The sequence below is a fragment of the Camellia sinensis genome, chromosome 2 (genome assembly GCF_055761805.1).
Source record: "Camellia sinensis isolate YWXY chromosome 2, ASM5576180v1, whole genome shotgun sequence".
In the NCBI taxonomy this organism is placed as follows: Eukaryota; Viridiplantae; Streptophyta; class Magnoliopsida; order Ericales; family Theaceae; genus Camellia; species Camellia sinensis.
The window spans coordinates 67,942,501-67,963,014 of NC_138962.1; the positions used below are offsets into that span (position 1 = coordinate 67,942,501).

The window sequence follows — 20,514 nt, forward strand, 5'->3', positions numbered from 1 at the left end:
GTCATGTGTCTGCCTTCATAGGCCATATGCTTCCATGTTTTGTATCCTACTTTTTCATTACTTCTTGTGTTGGGTCCTGTGTTAAGCCATTTTGATGCCTTGTATCTGTGTTTGTACTAGTTACTGCATCCATGCTTTCCTAATATAACCCAACCCCATTACTAATAGCCCAAAATGTGGTAACAGAAGGAAGAATGCATTGATCACAAGTTGTATCCCAACATAAATTGACATTTTTAGTTCTTTTTTCTTTTAGGAAAAGTTTAATTTAACTTTCAAAACTAATAAAACAAACATGCATCACATGATGCTTCTATCAATTACTAACTGAACAGACAGAAAGCTGTAATATTCTTCACAATAATGATGTCAGTAAGAAATTATATTACCCCGAATGCTATCACAATAATCACACCCAGAAAGAATGCACAAGTCGATGAATTGATCCATGGTAAGATTTAGCTCCTCCAAAACCTGGAAAACAAGATCGGTTGTGGAAATACTAATTCAAATATTGAGCAGCCACAACTGAGTTCAATGTTCTTATGCACCTTTGAAACTTCAAATTCCATCACTGGGACTTTTTTTGAGCTTGGATCCATTAAATGGCGAAGAAATCTAGGAGCTCCAAAAGTTAGAGAATCCATGTCTTCAGAGGCAACTGCATAAACCTGACACGCACACAGATGTTTACCATAAATTTCTCACATTTCATTTATCAAGGGAACATAAGTGCATCTTGTGCAAATGGAATGCATCAATTCATTTCAATATAATTTGAAATCACAAATCTATCTCATCGTATGAGTTCATTACAGATGATGATGATGACGATGATGATAAGAAGTAAAAACAATTTGGTTGTACATTTAATTTCTATATGACATAATAAGACACCCCAAAATAACAATTTTTCATAAAAAGTGAGACCTTTACCTTTCCAGATTTGCAAAGAGCAGCACACTGTGCTTCTGCTTCTGAAGGAGCCTAAGAAAACCCAACAACAACATGCAAGTAAATTTAACTTTACTCGGTTTCTTTCTTTATTGTTTTATTTAAATTTTTGTTTGTGTGTCTTTGTGTGTAGAAAAGGAAGTACCTAATCAGTGCAACCCAAAAATACCATTACAGTACTTGGCCAAAAAATAAATAAATAAATAAATAAAATTACCATTACAGTAAAAGAGGAAACTATTTCAATACTTGCTGCACCAACTCATACCAGAACTAAATTATTTTCGGATTGTCACCTCAATTACAGGCACTCCCATGAGCCTTAGAAGTTTTTTACAGTCTTCATTGTGTTTCTTTGTCACCTGCAAAACCAAGGAGGACATGGCCCTCAACAGCATGTGCACATTAACATATCCTCTTACTTGCAGGAGATTCTCAAGAAAAGGAAAGGAAAAAGAAAAAATTATCCCCCAAAAAGAAAAGGTGAAAAAGAACAGCAACCAACCACCATATTGAAATAGAGGGACAATTGCCTTACTTGCAGGAGATTCTCAGGATAACATTGCATAATGATCCTATTGCTACACCTAGTGCTTTGCTGATGTTTAGAACTTGTTTATACACTATGGAGAGGTGAGAGTATATCTATAACTTGATTATTGAGTGTTAGCTACTCATTAAACACGGTTATACAAAAGCCCTTATGCACCCTGGAACATGGTTCCTGTGAAGGGAATAGAAATTATGATGTCTTGGTGATGCAGGACAGCTTTGAATACTCAAAATATAGCAGCCTCATGAACAGTTTATGATGGAATGCATGACATTATGAATAAAAGCTTGTAGATTTATTGGTTTAAATGATACAAAGATATTTGTAGGGTTCGGTTGTGGGTAAAGAAGAACCGAATTAGGCTTGAATTTCAAACTTTCAGATTGCTAAATTTTCTGAGTACTTGTAGTTTAAAGCAATGGCCAAACTTTTGGTTTTGGAGTAAAATTGATGGCCAGAAGGTAGGGAAAGAGGTTTGGGTTTATTAGGTCTCAATATGGGAGGATTTTGGGGTTGGATTTTGGGCTGTTCAACCTAAAAATCCTTGGAAATTACCCATGGTATGGTTGCACAGGGCATCAAACAAAGCATCAAAAGCTTCAAATAAATTCTCATTATAGGCAGCCTTAATCCTAATTTTCGTAATTTGTCTGTCTTCAGTTCGGTATCAAAAACCAAAAATCCTATTATCTTCTAACCAATTGTTTGATGACAAAAGAGTTAAATTCTAGGTTTGAAGCTTTATCTCAAGACCGTGAAGGAACAAAGAAGGCTTTAACCCCTAATCATCAAATATGACCAGAACACTAGACCAAATAACTGTCATACATACACCACCATGGTTAAAGGTTCCCACATAAATGAAGGGCATCTACATATATCCCTGACAAGTTTCTCAAAATAGAAAGGAGAAGCTCAAATTTTGCAATTGACTATAAAAGTATCCACCAAACAAAAGACAAATGTGCTAATACTCTTCAATGTCCCAATCTTTAAAATGCTCTTGACAATAATGACAAGCTTACTGAGTAATATGATGTTGGGGGCCTTAATAATGAACAAACTGTAGAAGCTGATTAAAAAAAAAAAACATTGCAAATGGTAGAAGGGAGGACTCTGCAAAAACCCACCTTTACTGTTCGTTTACTGAATTTCTCAATCTGTTCCTTATCGCCAGTCTACAATGAAAATGGAAGCACATTGCATGACATTTTTCATGTAAAAATAAAGCGAAAAGCAGGTTACAGCAAAAAGAAAATAGAAAGGGGAAAAGGGAAATAATAGAAAAGACAGTTAATGCTATAATGGAATGTTTTACATGGAATGTTCATTTTACCACTAAGGCCTTGTTCAAGTCCTCAGTAGCATCTGCTCTTTTTGAGTGTCTGCACGAAAGAGTACACCATTTGAAAATCATAGTAATCAAACATTTGTGGTCTTCTACACACGTCCAAAAGAAGTAACCAAAAAAAACCCATCAGAAATATACCGTTTCGCAAGCTCTTGTTTTTTCAAATGGGGAGGCTTTCCATCAAAAACATATCTGAGACAGGGTTGAGGTAATTTAGCAAATCACAAACTTTACCAAAAGAGAATGAGCAAAATATGGGAGAGGTAAATGATTGAAATTACACTGGCTTCAATCCAGCTTCAAGAAGCCTAATTGTCCGTGCGAACATCCCTTGCAAATGACTACAACACAGAATCACAATAATGATAGCTTAAATCATAGATAAAAACCTTGCAAATATGAAATAATCAAACTTTTTATCTATTAGAAGAATTTACAAGAACTCCAAAAAGAAACTGATTTGGTTCAAAACTGAGGCTTTACCTAGTTACTTCACCAGACTCATTGGTAAGCATTTCAGTCCCATTCCGACCCACAACAATCTACATCATAGACAAGCACCAATTGAACTAAACACACCAGTATGTGCACATAAATGAAAAAAGGGGTAAATTAGCAGTAGTCGCTATAATTTTGTTTTTATGTCATTTTAATTTTTATAATTTTAATTAACTTGATTTTGACTCAAAATTTTTTAATTTTTTTCTCAATTTGATCACAATTGTTAGATTTTTTTTAATGAAAAATGCAAATATGAGCAACATGTGTCATGTTTTTAAAAGTAAATTTATAAACTTTATCAACCAACTTTGCTTAGAAATGTGAGCTTTTAGCTAAAAAGTCAAAAAAATATTACAAGTTGTCAGATTATTCTCTTTAATTTCCAGAACATATTTCGTAAAAAGTCAAAAAAATCAACTAAAATAACAAATTTCCAAACAAGCCTTAGTGATAATTTTGTGTCAAAATTGGACCAAAATGACACAAAATCTAGGACTTGTGATGTAATTTGCCCATGAAAATGGGAGAGTGAGAGAGAGAACGGACAAGGAACTGGTAGATGCTCATGCTGGCATCAATGGCGATTTTGCGGCCTGAATAGCTTTCAAATTTCTGCTCTTTCATTGCATTTGGAGCTTTGTCTGCAAGAAGCTTCGTTAAACCCTACACACACACACACACACACACACACACACACACACACACACACAGGCACAGAGGATGTAAATTCGAAAAAATTACATACATAACACGAAATCATCAAAGCTAAAGCAGAGAAGGATGTTTTACAGAGCTACCTTTATTCCCATAGAGAGAGAGAGAGAGAGAAAGAGAGAGATTGATGAATCACTCCGAAAATAAAAAACGCAGCGAGAGAGAGAGTCAAAGGTTGACAAACCGTCTCAGTTAGGGTTCTAACATTTTCCCGCCTCTATACATGGATGATAGGTATCACTGGAACACGCGCATGTAAAGCGCGTGGATATCACGGGTATATATACTAGTAATATTGAATTCGAAACCCCTTTGATTCTGATTTCATTTTCTAGGGAAACAAACACAAGGTATCACCGATTGCAAGAAGAAACTGGTACGATACGCCATTCTTGTCGACTTCTATATAGCTATATATACACACACATATAAATATAATATACAATCACTCCTCATCTAGGCAGACTGAATTCATTTTGAAACCCTAAAACGAAAAATCGTTTCTCAAAGGAGTTTGTATTATGCTTACAGTTGTGAAGACAACACATTGTTAATACTAATTATCGGTTGTTGATATTAAAAATTTAGGATTGATTGAACTCATTTGTGTAATCTTGAACTGATTCACATGTATAATTGCAGAAGCATGTAAAACATCTTCAATTGCTGAAGAAGATGCAATAGTATGTAAATGAGTAATTTCCATTATGATGCATAGGCAATTCCTGTTGTATCTTCCACTCGAGTCATAATTTTACTATTTTTAGAAAATCACACTTTAGAATTGGAATAACGGTTGGCATACGAATGCACTTTTCAACCTAGTCAAGTTGAATAGCACGATCGAAATACTTTTTGGCTATATAAATGAACTAGTATGGTTACACTACTGGAATTTTGGCTAATTTTACCAGCAAGTTGTTGAGGCTTGGAAGTATGGAATTCAAATTCTTCATGAACCCTAATGCTGTGTTTGGTTGGGGTTTTTGGGGTGGGATTTGGAAAAGGAATGAGAAATGCAATCCTATTTATGTTTGGTTATAATAAAAAATATATGGGAAAAGAAAGGGGGTGAGAAATAAATAAAGAAATAGGAGACCTTTTAGGACATCAATTCTATTTTATAACCAACACAACCAAACATAGTTGGGATTTGGAATTCTATTAATTCTTTCTCCTTTTCCTTTCATTTCCATTTCCCTTTCCATTTCCCTTCCCAAATCCCCCAACCAAACACAGCGTAAATGAATGATTTTATTTTTATGCTTTGATTTACTTTCACTCTATGAATGGAGGAGAATTCTGTTTTTGGAAGCATATATAAAAAAGAAGTTGCGAATCTGTGATGATATTATTTAAATGAAGCATGGTTGCAAATGTTTGGGAACTGACAGATAAAGGAGAACAGAAAGTTTGGAGTCAAATATTGGCAGATCCTTTAAAGAGTCAATAATTGTTTTTCTCCCCGATGAAATTTATATTCCAAGCTATAGTTGTTATCGCGGTTTTAACCTTTAGGGGCATTGCTTGATACAATACTACAAGCAGGCTGCCAAGTGTGAGAGCATGGGTTAAAGTCTGAGAGTAGCTACACAGAGTTGGTTTTAGCTGGTCTTTTATCTCCTGCACCATTGATCAACTAGGTAATGTCTTTGTAATGTTCTTTATGCTGTGTTTGGTTGGAGTTTTTGAGGTGGGATTTGGAAAAGGAATGAGAAATGTAATCCTATTTATGTTTGGTTATAATAAAAAATATATGGGAAAAGAAAGGGGGTGAGAAATAAATAAAGAAATAGGATACCTTTTAGGACATCAATTCTATTTTATAACCAACACAACCAAACATAGTTGGGATTTGGAATTCTATTAATTCTTTCTCCTTTTCCTTTCATTTCCATTTCCCTTTCCATTTCCCTTCCCAAATCCCCCAACCAAACACAGCGTTAATGAAACATACTATGTTTAAGACTACATTTAACAGGTTACATTTTTTCTGACCACATAATTTGTGTTGACATGCTTAGAGTAGGGGTTAATCTTGGATTTTTGTAGTACTCAAAATCTGATTTTAGGTTATGCAAGACTATAAGACAAAACTTATGGATGTAGGAAGAGAATTGAATCAGGATGGAAAGAACAGAAAAGTGAACCCAGAGTGTTATATGATAAAATTTACTGACTGTTGTAAATCAATGCCACATTTTGATGGTTGTATCTATAAAAGGCTAAGTATATTGGTCTTCTAACCATGATTATAACTAGCATGACCATAGTGGAGCGATCTAGCATTTTTAAAAGCAAATCAACGAAATTTGGCGTAGATCTTGAATCACGACTTCAAACGACTGTGCTTTTCTATGTTCAGATTAAGAGACACCTCTTTAAAGTTTTCCTTCCAATATTTTACTTAGTTGAGTGGATAAGTTATTTGTAACCTAGATCTACTTGTTTGAAGTTTGGCTTTAAAGACTTGTCAATGAAACTTTAGATTTTGTAACCCAACTTCCAAGGTTAGATTTTATGATCAAGTTAAGTTTTTATGTAATGTAATGCTTTTTGATTTTGTCAAATCTAGTGTAAATGAAACTGTAAACAATATTGAAGTATATTATTGATTGATGTATTACAAGATTGATTAATTACAATTCCTGTAAACAATATTGAAGTATATTATTGATTGATGTATTACAAGATTGATTAATTACAATTCCTATACAATCTATATATAGAAGAAAATGTGGTAGTAGGTGTAGTGGAGGTGATAGTGGGTTAGGTGAAGTGGAGTGTGTGGTGAAGTGGAGGTAGGTGAAGTGGAGTGTGTAGTGGAGTAGGTGAAGGTAAAGATGGGAAATTCTAACAGCCCCCCGCAAACTCAAGGAGGAGAGAAACTAACCAACTTGAGTTTGGAGAGAGTAACAAAACAAGAAAATACATAAAAATAAAAAAGGATAGGAGACACTGTATGGTCGTGTCAGACCGTTGGTGAAGACACTGTATGGGGTGTCATAACGTTGTAGAGGACACTGTATGGTGGTGTCAGACCGATGTAGAAGACAGTTTATGGGGTCATGTCGGACCGTTGTAGAAGACAATGTTGTGACAGTTTACGGAGTCTTGCTGGACCCTTGTAGAAACTAACCGGAATCAATGTCGGGACAGTTTACAGAGTCTTGTCGGACCCTTGTAGAAACTAACCGGAATCTATGTCGGGACAGTTTACAGAGTCTTGTCGGACCCATAAAGGAGCTAACCGGAATCAATGTCGGGACAGTTTACAGAGTCTTGTCGGACCCCTGAAAAAGTTGCACCCTCAAAAGGTGTGCCCAAAGTTGTCAAAAAGGCGTGCCATCAAAAGGCGTGCCCAATTCATCAAAAGGTGTGCCATCAAAAGGCGTGTCCATTTTATCAAAAGATGTGCCCTGAAAAGGCGTGCCAGTGTGTCGGGCGGCAAGAGGCGCGCGATGCGCGTGGCTGCCTCGGCTATTTAACCATGACAGAGCCTGAGGCCGAGGCAGAAGCAAAAAAAAAAACTGCGAAATCCTCTGTAAAACTCTTCGTTGTGCTGAGAGAGAGAGGCTGTAACACTGTTGTGCTGAGAGAGAAACTCTGTAATACGCTGTAACACTCTGTTGCCCAGAAAAATGGCCTCGTTCTCGTCTTCCCGTGGACTGCTCACCCTCTTTCCCGACCTCAACGAGTCAACGAGAGAGAGAACTGGTGCGGTGGCACTGGAACCTCAACCAAACACCGCTGGGTATACTCCGTTGAACTTTCCGATGCGGTCTGTGGAGCAAAGAATGGCAGTCCTGTCGGATGTGGAGGCCAATCAGTATACTTTGAAGGTATGTGTGGAAAGCATGACGGCGGTCACAAACCTGTCGAACCGGCTGCAGAGTAGGACAAATGAGGTGCAGCAGTTAAACTCCCAACTGGCTCTGCTCCAACGCATGTATAAGGATGCGCGAGCAGAGATAAGTGTGCTGAAGGCGGAAAATAAGGAACTGAAACGGAAGGCCACCGTGATGTTCCGATTTGGAGGACCGCCAGATGCTGCAGTGGAGGAGCAGACTGGAGGCAAAAAGAAGAGGCCGGCGGCAGAGTAGAGAAGAAAAATCCCACTGTGGGTGTGGATGGTTTGTGTTGGTTTGTGTTTTTGTTTTTGGTTTTTTTTTTTTTTTTTTTTTTTTTTTGTTGTAAAATGATGATCGGGATGAGCCCCAACATGAATAAAATGAGTGTGGTAGCAGTTCGTCGTCTTCCTTAGGTTTGTTGTTGTTTTTTTTTTTTTTTTTTTTTTTTTTTTTTTTTTTTTTTTTTTTTTTTATAATAAGGAAAATGGATAGAAAAAGAAAGAGAGAATAAATAAAATAAAATAAAATAAAATAAAAATAGGAGTAGTGAAAATATATGATAATAAATATATATATATATATATAGTTAAATAAAAGAAAAGGGGGAAAGAACGTGGGTGCACATGGGTGTGGTTTGATGATGCATTATTTTAAGATATATATATATATTAAAAAAATTAATGTGAGATGGAAATTGGGTTGGTGTGCAAAGCTGGTGATGCGGTTTTGTTTTCAAAAAGATGGATTAAAATAAAAAAAAAGAAAAGAAAGTGGAGACCATGATGAAAGGTGGGAACAAGTGTGCTGGTGCTGTGTTGTAATAGTCAAAAAGAGAGATAAGAAAATAAAATAAAATAAGTTTCAAGGTGCTGTTGAGGGCTTGCTTGGATTGCTTCATTGAATTGCTTGTATAATTTCCATTCAGGCATTCGACTGTAGCTAGCTGCAGCAGAATTTCCTAGGTTTGATCTAATGGCTCCTGGGACAACATTGATAACATCGATCCCAAATGGCCTAAGTTCCAATCTCAAGGAATCAGTTAGTGCATGCAGAGCAGCCTTAGATGCAGTGTAAGCACCTGCCCATGGTGGAGGGGCCAAAACAGAAACACTTCCCACAGTTACAATCTTAACCTTCTTTCTAGAGGCCATGTGAGGCACCACAGCTTGTATCAATCTCATGGTACCATAAACATTGGTATTGAAAGTAGCTTGAATTGCAGAAAGAGGGATCTCAGCAAGAGGTCCTACGAATTGGACCCCAGCATTGTTGACGAGGACATCGATGCGTCCAAACTCTTGAAGAACATTGGAGAGAACGTTTTGGACGCTCTCATCGGACAACACGTCGAGCTCTTGAAGGAAGAACCTTGAGTCCTCTTCCAGGTCCGCCATGGACGACCGAGACCGACTCGTCGCCACCACCACGCATTTCTCGGCGGCGAAGGCTCGTGCGAGCGCGTGGCATATGCCGCCAGTGGTACAGCCTGTGATGAGGACCACCTGTTTGTTGTAAGACGACTCCATGATCGAGAATAATAGAATGATAGAGATGATAGGGGAATAGGTTGGGATCCGGCGGACGGCTAAGGTGAGGTTGCCGCCCGCCGGTGAAGCTAAAATATTAGGTTCTAAACCTGCTCTGATACCATGTAAACAATATTGAAGTATATTATTGATTGATGTATTACAAGATTGATTAATTACAATTCCTATACAATCTATATATAGAAGAAAATGTGGTAGTAGGTGTAGTGGAGGTGATAGTGGGTTAGGTGAAGTGGAGTGTGTGGTGAAGTGGAGGTAGGTGAAGTGGAGTGTGTAGTGGAGTAGGTGAAGGTAAAGATGGGAAATTCTAACAGAAACAATAAAGCTTTTATTCTTTCTCTATCTTTTCTTTTTGCTCTGTCTTTCTTTTATTTTTATTTTTTTGTAAGAAAAAAAATTTATTAGATGGAAGAACATTAAGAGATTACAGAATAAAGGGGCATAATGTGGCTTCTAAGTTTTGTGGGGAGGCTATTAAAATTGATGTTAAAGGAATAGCTAGCAGATTTGAATGTGTGACAAGTAATTAGGCAGCAGATGGTGAAACATCTTAAAGAGAGAAAGGACAAACAGAGAGAAAAAGCCCAAACAAGAACGAAGAATTAGAACCTTAATTAAGTGGAGGGAATTGATACTATGATTATGGGAGGACAGATTTCGTTGAGTTAAAGAGATGACTACTGCTTGGTAGGATAGCCTGAGGGCATAACATGAGTGTGACGAGAAGAAAATATTACGAGCTAGTTGGGGCTACGGAGTATAATACGATGCAAGGGGTAATTTTATTGCTAAGGTTAGTGGTAATAGGCAGGGGAGAGGAATGGATACCACAAATGAGTAGCTGCGACATGCCAAAAATAATCAAAAAATGAGTTTTTTTATGCAGAAGTTGGGGGATGAGTGTCCAAATTCATTACTTTTAATTTTGTAGCTTTCCATGTAATTGATTCTCCTTCGAAGGAGATAGCCAAGGCTTGATGTTGCAAGAACTAGAGGCAGGTCATAAGGATTCTGATTATGAAAGGTGTAGTTTTCGATTAGGATCTTCTTCCATACATCTCTCTGCAAAACTATGTTGTTTTATGGTATATGGTTTTAAAAATATATGTAGTATTTTAATGTCATTTTACTTCAGTTTTAATTTAAACTCAAGCTGTTAGATTATGTATTGTGCTGTGATAAAAAAACACAACACAATTATTGCAAGAAAACAATGGCAGAGAATCCTTGTCCCTAAGCTTTGCTTGCCCAACAATCACCCAAAGAATATATTGCTTATAGCCTTCAAGGGCATATAGAGAGAGAAGAGATACTTTTGTGCATGGTATTTTGGAGCAGCCTCACTATGAATAAAACACAGAATTTTTAACACAAAGTAACCAGTAACAGAGATATTGAGTTTCTCTGATTCATTGGTGCCTCCATATGTGTCTACCAGGACTGGTAAGTTTTATTTTAGGTTGTTTGACACAATTTTGGAAGAAATCAGATAACAAAATTCTGTCCAAATGGTGACTAATCTTGAAGCAACAATTAAATCTGTTAGTGAATGTTATTCAAAAACAGGAAGAGCTTGATTTCCCATACAGAATGCTTTTCATTATAGAATCAACATGCTTTCACATTTGGCATTCTTATGTCTTGCGTATCTCATTGTTCAAATGAGGGCCAGGTAGCTCTTATACGAGTAAAATGGTGTAGTTCTAATTCCTAGTAAAAGATCAATTTTTGTTGTTGAACTCACTAGGATAGAATAGAACTGCAAAAAAATTGCAGGAGTGATCCTTATGGTCGATGCATAAGCTGTTCCTAGCATCTTTCATGTCATTGTTGCACTACCAAGTCGTGATACTAGCAAATGTTTTTATTATTGGAAACAACTAGCAATTATAAATCTTTTTCATACAATTTTCAAGGAATGTTTGTTTTAGCTCTTTCAGCTATCTTAATTTCTAGTCTTTAATTGTTGGCTTGGACAGATAAAATACTTCATTGTTGTGTGCTGCGTAAGATAAAAAGTTGATATACATCTGCAATCATGCATTCTTGATCTGCAATCATGCATTCTTGATCTGCAAATTCGTAAAGCAACAACAGTGACATTCAATATGGCATCTTATGTCAACGAATAAGTAAATTTATCATGTGTGATGATTCAAAAGACAGCATTTTATTGCGATATTATCCATCTCCGGTTGATGGTTTATTTTATTTATGCATACTGATAGCAACTCACATATATTATTTGCAGCTGTGGAGTTTGTTGAAAAGTTAGTTTTAATGCAGCAGGCCTTGTTCTTAGAGTTATGCACAATTCAACTCAACTAGTTTTTGTGTCAATTAGAGTTATATGGATCCATTTCATTCAATTATTAAGCCTAATCCTTAATTAAGTTTAAGATAGTTATGTTTTTCTTACTGACCCAACCAAGTGTTTCTCGGTCTTCTACTAATATCTTTTTTAATCACTCTTCACTTGGATCAAATCACTTTATTTATTTTTTTGCAGCACATTAATTGATCCATGATGATATGACCATGCCACCTTATCTTATTCCCAAATGGTATCACTTCTAACTTCTTCTTACTGAACTCATTTCTTATTTTATGTTACGATGACAAGACCACACCATCTTATCTTATTCTCAATTGATGTCACTTCTAACTTATTCTAATGAATTCATTTCTTGTTTTATGTTTTCGTATAATGTGGCTTATCCATCCCAATTAATGATGGGCAATGTTATGTGGGTTCTAGCTTAGTAACCGATTTCATGCAGCAGAAGTGAGAGTGCTTCATTTGTCAAAATATTGTTAGAGCTTTAGCTTGGCATTTTTGTAATGCATTTTTATCAAGTTGGCAGTGATAAACATGGATTATATTTTACATTTTTTTCCTGAGAAAGTGCATATTCTTTTTTCATAATTACTTGATTTCCAAAAGCGATACATGTGTGTGTGTTTGTGTGAAAGAGAAAAGAAGGGCATTTAATTTGTAAAATATTCACATAAATGCACACCAGAAACATGGGGGAGACCTTTTCAACTATGCCCCAATAGCAATGAAAAAAGCACCTTTAAAGTAAATCTTCGTTGATGAAGGAAAAAAAAGGAAACAGTCTTTAGGAAGCTTAGATAGCGGATGTGTTTCTTTTGTTTTTTTAAACATTTAAATTTCAAGCAAAAGATAAGAAATGACCATTCCAGAGAGAGAGAGAGAAAGAGAGAGAGAGTAAAATGAAATGTAGGGTTGCATGCACGTTAGCAGCATGTGGAAGTTTTACTTTTCTACACAAATATGTATAGTGATGGACCACACATAATATTCTTGCAGTAGGGTAGCATTTACAATTTATAGAACATTTACTATGCATGAATTTACAATCTATAGAAGAACCTTTACTATGCGTGAATCATAGTTAATGCCAGGCTAGAAGGCTTCAAGATGTTTCTACTTATTGATAGATCAGTACCGTCAAGGGGAATTGAATTACATAACCTGCTGCCCATTGAGTTATTTTCCTTTTAGTTCGGAGCTTGTCTCTTTAAAGCTGAAAGTGATATCTATTGTGATGTTTTTGACAGAATTTATCAATATATTTAAGATTTTTTTAGGGTTTTCTTCATCATGTAATATATATGTGCATCCGACTAGGTCTACCAGTTATTGTGAATTGTACTTAAATATATTTATTATTAGGGTAACTAATTTGGGCTAGCTTAGTTGGTTTTAGATGTGCACGGTGATGCAGTAGTGATTGATAGCAAGTTCATGGAGCAATTTGATTATTTGATGGTAAACAGTAATTTTGTTGATTTTCTATGGCCGTCGGATCAAGATCAAAACAGCCATACTCAATCCAACTCACTCGCATGTAGTGACCTCTACTAGATTTTGAGTGAATTCCATCATCCAGATCTATAAATTAGGAAATTTGTATATTTGGAAAGATTTTTGAATACTTGATTTTAGGATTTAAACAAATCCATTTCATGTTTTTTTTCTAAAAAAGCTTTTTTTATATTCTTAGATTAGAAATTTGAGCTTTAACTCAAACAATTTTTTTTTTTTTATAGTTTTGGGCTTTGTTTAATCTTGGCTTAGTCACCAAACATTGTTGTTATATATATATATGGAGTTGCAAATCTGATTCTATTGAGTTGTTTTTTGAGTTATAAAATTCATAAAGAAGGTTCTCTCTTTTTGTATTTTTTTGTCTTTCGTCCATTTCATATGCTAACCTGTATCAATAATTCTCACTTGCACCTAACACATATCTTATTTCTTATTTGTACAAATTGCAGTTTTTTTTTTTTTTTTTTTTTCCCTATTTATGTGATATATTCTATGTATTGCATACTAGAAAAAGGGTGATGATTAAAAAAATATAATAGTTGGAACAACTTATGATTACTACGCCTCTAAGTATGCTCCAATGTGACAGTTTAGAGATTTCCTAATTATTGCTAATTCGGCGTTAGTACTCTAATCGGCAGCTGGATTTGTGGGCGTCAATAAAGAAGAAATTTTATGTTTTTAAAATTATATCATGGTTTGGAAAATGCTAGAGATTTTAAAAGATTTATCAAAATTTTTATCATTGTATTTTTTGGAGTCTCTAGCATTATGGTTTTGGAGTAAATTTATGTGATATCCCAATTAGTTTTTTATTGGTTGAAACAGTGAGATTTACTATTTTTGTGTTATTTTTCAATAGACAAGAAGACAAGTGATATAATCTGAATGGTGTGAAGCATTACTCTAAAACCATCATAACATCTCATGAAGCCAAAGTGGCTCATATATTATTGTTAGTATGGTATAATCAGAGCGTTTGGCTTGGTGATTGTGTAGGCACCATTTTATAGTGTGAAATCATGTGTTTGAATCTTATAGAGATGAGTTTGAATATGCTTTGTGATGTTTATTTTCTCCCTATTATGGAGACCATATATAATTGTTTGTTTCTACCTACTTTGGGCTATTCTTATGGTGGTGATTGGGCTTGGTGACTATTGACTTTCTAATTATTATTAGAATTTAGTTGTCTAATTTGATGTAATGCTTTTCACATTTATAATTACTCTTAAAAAAGTTAAAAAATATATGATCTATTTTCATATGGAATAGTTTTTTAGAAAACTACGAACCCTTCTGCTTGAGAGACAATTTAAGAATACAAACCATCTCATTGGTTGAACTAATGAGGCCGTCTCACCAAAAGTACAAAATGGATTAATGAAGTAGTGTGCATTGTTCACAAGTGTGAACAAATTTGCACTCCTTTTGCTTCATTTAATTTATTAAAAAACCTGAAAAGATTAAAGAAAAATGAATTAATATATCAATAAATATATATCCACTAAAAATATAGGCACATGTTATGTGTGAAATAACTGTGACAAATATTTGAAACCATTTAGATTTGAGAGAATTAAAACAATTTAAATTTCATGACAGTTACCATTTTTTGAGATATTTTAGAAAAGTAAAAAAAGCTTAACAAAATTACGCCAACTTAAGTATAAGTTTTATAGAATATATATATATATATATATATGGTTGATGATGCGTATAGCTTGATAATACTATATAAATGAAGAAAATTGCAAAAGGATCACACAATTATACTGTTCAGTTGTTTTTTTCATTTTTGGTTTCTTGTTTTCATTTTTAGAAAAAAATTAAATTTTTTTTGAAGTTTTTGAAAATAAGGAACACAATCAATTACTCGCTTGGTAACCCTTCCGTTTTTTGTTTGGGCACTTTGGGTTATGAAAATTAGATGATAATATTGAAGAAGGAATTTATAAGATGGTTTTTTTTTTTTTTTTTAATTCTAGAACTTATCAAATACAAACCTCAGTTGGGTTAGGAAAAAGAGGAATTTGAAGAGAGCTCTCTCTATGGAATTTGAAGATGATGTTTACCAAGTTGCCCCTTGCTTCATCCGTCATTCAAACAAGAAGAAAGATCCAAAGTGTCAAAAATTCCCTTTCACAAAGAAAGGAAAAGAAAAGGAAAGAAAAAGTTGTTTAAGAATTGACCGAAACTCCAAAGTTACTGTTGTATTTTAATATTTGATTGCCAAGAAATAATGCATGGTTTATTCATCATGTTATATGATAAGACTAGCTAGTTGGCTTGAGGTGGTGGAGGGGATATGTAGAAGATGGAAAATGACTTTGTACATTGTCTATTCACATATATAATGAGAGAGTGAGACCCATATTCCCCAATAGATGCTTTTAGACATCAAATATCCTTTTGAGTCTTAAGAAGAAAAAGTTAATGAAGAGAGTCATTTTCCAATAGTTTTCATGCCGATTACAAATAAAAGATTTAAGATATCGAGTTTGAACTTTTTAAAGAGTCACTGAAAGTTTGCGTAATCGTTAATTTTAGGATTTTTAAGTTTAATTCTCAACTATCCATATATGAGATAATTTGGGGCTTTACTTTGTTTTCCACTAAAACTTGGTTTGCAATTAAATCATGTAGAGATAAAAGAAGATAAAGTTCATTTTCACCCGCAAATTACTTCACAAAACTAGTATTTGGCGGAGAAGAACTCCCATTTTCCTCCTTTGCTCTTTGTACTACCAATTTAGCCAGTTTATGCGGTTTGCCTTCAAAAAATTATATATCGTTAACGAGTTGGGACAAAGTGAATAAATTTTAATAATTTAAAATATTAATCGTTAAAATTAATAATTCAGATAATAAAGTGACACAAAGATAATAGTTTAAGGGATAAAGTAAATCTTTTCATTTAGATATTGTTTGGGGTAAAGTAAAATAATTGGAAAATGCTAAATGCATAGATTCAAAACATAGAATTATTCACAAGACAATGTATGGGTGGTTTAGATTAATTTAAGATGCGGTTCCCACTATACTTCAAATGTATCTAAACCACACATTTTGTGAATGATTTTGCGCACCTAAAAGCACTTAAAATAATTTTAATAGGTGGATATGGTAAGGACTTTGATCCTCTCTTTGTAATGAAGAATTTTTTATTATATATCTAATGATTATGAAATAGAAATGTAAATACATAATTATTTTAAATTAAGAAAAAATATTACACTATCCAAAATGCTAATTATTAAAATTAATAATTTAGGAAGCTGAGTAATATAAATTAGATAGTTTGATGAGACAAAATAAAATCTTCTCAAAATATAATTGAGAGAGAGAGAGATCACTTTGAGTTTTGAGGTGGAAAATACTTTGCATGGTTGGGTTGGGCATGGTCCCATGAACTACTTGGTTTGCTTTATGATATACTATTGACATGTCATATATGATGTAGGGGTGGGCAAAAGATATGTATATGCCCCAACTACACTATTTGTCCCTACAAGTCACAATTGCTACATAATATGAGCATCTAAGCTATTTTAGCTATAGCAAAAGTGACCAACAATAATGGGGATATTTTCCCCCGCTAAGCATTGAAAAAATGTTTTTAACTTTATACTTTTAAAAGATAATTAATTTGTCTAATGTGCTCTGTTAGTATGACAAAAACAAAACAAACAAAAATAAAAAATTATGTAGCCGACCCCACCTAAGTAAAACACAATATTTATTTGGAGTGTCCTAAATAAGTGTATTTTTTGTCTTTTTGAACTAAAAAGTTGAGGAAAAAAATATAAATGTTTGAGTTAACTTTTTGACTTTTTATGAAAAAATGTGTATTAAAAAATTGTATAAATAAGTGTGTAGGAAAAGATAGGGTAGGAGGCCGTACGGATTGGCAATGGAGCCGGTTGAGTGAGTAGATGAGGAAATATTGTCTCCTTCTCGGGCTTTAATTGGATGGTGTTGTTTGGCCCGTGGGGGTCCATCACGGGTCCCGTTTTTCTAATCGGAACCGTTCAATGTGTAGAAATTGTCGATTACTATATGCTTGTAAAAAATCACGTTAATTGGATATCGATAGCTATTTGATCGTGTTAGTTTTTTTTCTTAACTGTTAACTATAACACCATCCATTTTTATACAAAACTAATGTGATCATGTAGTTAACGATATCCGATAGACGTGATTTTTTACAAACACATAGTACTAGACGAGTTATACATATTGAAACGGTTCAGATTATCAAAACGAGACCCATGGCGGGCCCCCACGGGCCCAACTTTACCATCTAATTTAGTGAATATTCCACTATAATTTTTTTTTTCTTTATCACTGACTAAACTCATCACGTCAGTACCATCATTTGGGCCAACTTTTTGATTTGTATTAATATTTTATATTAATTTTTTAATATTTTTTTTTTATAAATAGTGATAACTTTTAAATTTTTTGAATAACTTTTTAACTTTTTTTAAGGTTGCCAAACCCGCCCTTAGTTTGATTTAAATGTGCTCTAGCTGAGTTTGCTCCTACCCAACAACCCCCATTGAAATTTGAATACTTTTTTTACCTCTCCAATCTTTCTTCTTTTTTTTTTTTTATATTTATTTTTGTAACTTCTTCTTTGATTATAACTCATATGATATTTTGTTATAACTCAATTTTTTTTAATTACAACCTTTATAATATTGAGTTATGTCATTTATAATTAAATTTACAAATGACATAACTTACAAAATGGTGTGTACAGGAGAATTTTTCTGGAAATGTTATTACCACATAATTATTCTATAGAAAAATTTGTTGAAAAGTCCAAGTTAAGGATGGTATAAGGCATTAGATCCTGTAGCGCCCTCAAATTAATACATATAAACCAATCATTCATGACATCCATAGACATAGGAGAAATAGACATGTATTCATTTATCAGAGTATTCAGTACAAAAAGTATTACATGTTGACAACAAAAGTAAATGCCCTACAGGCTTACAACTTTCCAAGTCAACACTTGGTTTCAACAAAAAAGAGTTCTAACTCTTAACATATTAAGCCTCTGGCTTGAATTACATGTAATACAAAAGATAACTACAAAAAAATAAGCCTTGAGCTTCTAAACCGCCCAAGCTAAGTCCTTGGAGGCGGCATGTCTCCTGTACCTGAAAATGATGTCCCATATAAGGTGAGCCAAAACTCAGTAGAGATATGCTAAACATAATATGAACGATAACTAAAACATTAGCATTCACCAAATAGTTAACGCACTTCGTTTTCATACCAATCAGCATTTATACCCATGTTTCAATCCACTTCCCTTTTATTTATCCAATTCAATTCTAGAGCATGGTTCATTATCTAACCAAACAATTTAAGTGAGACTACAGCTCATATCATCAACACTCCCATTATCCACAATTCAAAGCGAGACTACAACTCATGTTATTAACACTTTATTTATCAATAATTCAAAATGAGATTACAACTTAATTAACAATGGAGTTCATCCTCTATCTCCTCCCAAACCATGGAGTATATCTCCTATCTCCTCCCAAATAGTGAAGTACATCCCCTATCTCCCCCCAACCCATGGAGTACATCCTCTATCTCCTCTCATACATAATACATATGCAATGTATTTAAACACTTTATCATATACAATGATCATTTAACACACATATACCAGGTGATTAGTTTCAACCGTCATATTCAATGGCATATTCCAGGTGATTAGTTTCAGTTTATCTAATCATCATACAGCGTCTACAACAATCAAGACTATCCTCTACCGATAGCTCAAAACAATTATTTCTAAACAGATAATAAATTTATCAAACAGATAAACTATTAACAATTTTACAGGTGAGTGATTAATCAGTCCAACTACACCATTCAATCTCAATCCCATCCAATTTCATAATTTTCAAATCAATTTCATATTCCCACAATTACTAAATTAATTATACAAATTAATCAATTACATTAAATTAGGGCACTATTCCCCTATTCTCAAATATTGTTTCCAAGTCCAAATTCTACCCATTATACACCACTAATCTCATTTTCAAGGACTCATAGGCACATAAAGCTCAAAATTACAAAGCCCTTCTTATTAACATTTCAAATCTCAAACCCTAGCTTTCCAAAATTTTCATAATTCCACCATTTAATCAAAATGTCTAAAGTTTATGTCAAAGCTCATAAAAATCAGTAGTTATCCCTACCTCAAATTTCGGAGCTCAAAGAAGAAGATGAACCATGCAAGTGGTGAGCTCCAAAGCTGGCGAAATCAACATTTTTTCGGATGAAAATGGAGGTCTTGAGAACCTCCAACACTTTAATGAAGGTACAAGGGTTGGGTCTCACTAAATCAAGATCAAAATGTAGAGAGAGAGAGTATTCTAGAGTGAGAAGTTCTCAACCTAGGGTTTTGGAATGCTTTAGAGAGAGAGAGAGCCGAAAAAGTGATTCAAAATGGCTTCTTCTCAGACTGAAATACACACAGTCTGCTCGAGCGTAGAACGCCCTGCTCGAGTGTCAGACACAGACTTTCGCTCGAGAGTGAAAACAGACGCTCGAGCGTCGAAAGCACACTTCCAGTTTCTGCAGACCTACGAAAAAAAATACTGAAGGCTGAAGAATCCCACTCGAGCGTCAGATTGGCCGCTTGAGCGGAGGAGCAAATACAGAAGGACCAGCTCGAACGGGGAGACCAAAATCTGGGCAGTTACTATTTGTTTCTAAACACAACCAACATGTTTCAAACTTGCCCAACACATCCTAAAACTCAAATACAAAGAATTAAAGGGCGGAAATGCGATACAGACAACAACAATAATCCATGGAACCGAGTCCGGAATACAATAAACAATAGAGGGAAAACCGGGATCGTTATAGATCCAGTCGATATTTTTTGTTGGTAAGAGGTCCATCCTTTGTGAAATAATTTGATGAGAAGTCATTTTTTTATTTTGAAAGATATTTTGTTTCTAATTTTGCCCATTAATTTATCTGTTGATTTTTTTTTACTATCTATTTAAATTTATATCTATCTGTTCAAATTTTTTTGACTAGTTGTTCGAATTTATATCTATCTGTTAAATTTTTTCTTTATTTGTTCATTTTTTTCTCCTATCTGTTCAAATTCTATGGGTTTCTCTCTATTCTTATTTGTTGAA

General features: G+C 34.3%; 2 protein-coding genes across 4 annotated transcripts in view; both read right to left on the reverse strand.

Moving 5' to 3' along the window:
* LOC114307531 (flap endonuclease 1) overlaps nt 1-4,619 on the reverse strand; it is a 10,036-nt gene extending 5,417 nt beyond the window's left edge. The window contains exons 1-11 of one of the 3 annotated variants that reach the window (XM_028252922.2): nt 4,157-4,619; nt 3,906-4,022; nt 3,342-3,400; nt 3,140-3,199; nt 2,997-3,050; nt 2,844-2,892; nt 2,638-2,685; nt 1,251-1,316; nt 937-987; nt 552-671; nt 390-474 (exon numbers count right to left, since the gene is read on the reverse strand). In XM_028252922.2, coding sequence (XP_028108723.2) covers nt 390-474; nt 552-671; nt 937-987; nt 1,251-1,316; nt 2,638-2,685; nt 2,844-2,892; nt 2,997-3,050; nt 3,140-3,199; nt 3,342-3,400; nt 3,906-4,022; nt 4,157-4,168 — 721 coding nt within the window. In that variant the 5' untranslated portion in view covers nt 4,169-4,619. The remainder of the gene's footprint in view (nt 1-389; nt 475-551; nt 672-936; nt 988-1,250; nt 1,317-2,637; nt 2,686-2,843; nt 2,893-2,996; nt 3,051-3,139; nt 3,200-3,341; nt 3,401-3,905; nt 4,023-4,156) is intronic. The other 2 variants (XM_082914753.1, XM_028252923.2) reach the window with 2 other exon arrangements.
* A 3,719-nt stretch (nt 4,620-8,338) lies between these two features.
* Nucleotides 8,339-9,789, reverse strand: LOC114316017 (short-chain dehydrogenase RED1-like). Its single transcript, XM_082914754.1, has one exon. It carries the CDS (start codon nt 9,448-9,450, stop codon nt 8,749-8,751), a length of 702 nt encoding a protein of 233 aa, XP_082770880.1. The 5' UTR covers nt 9,451-9,789; the 3' UTR covers nt 8,339-8,748.
* Between the last annotated feature and the right edge of the window lie 10,725 nt (nt 9,790-20,514).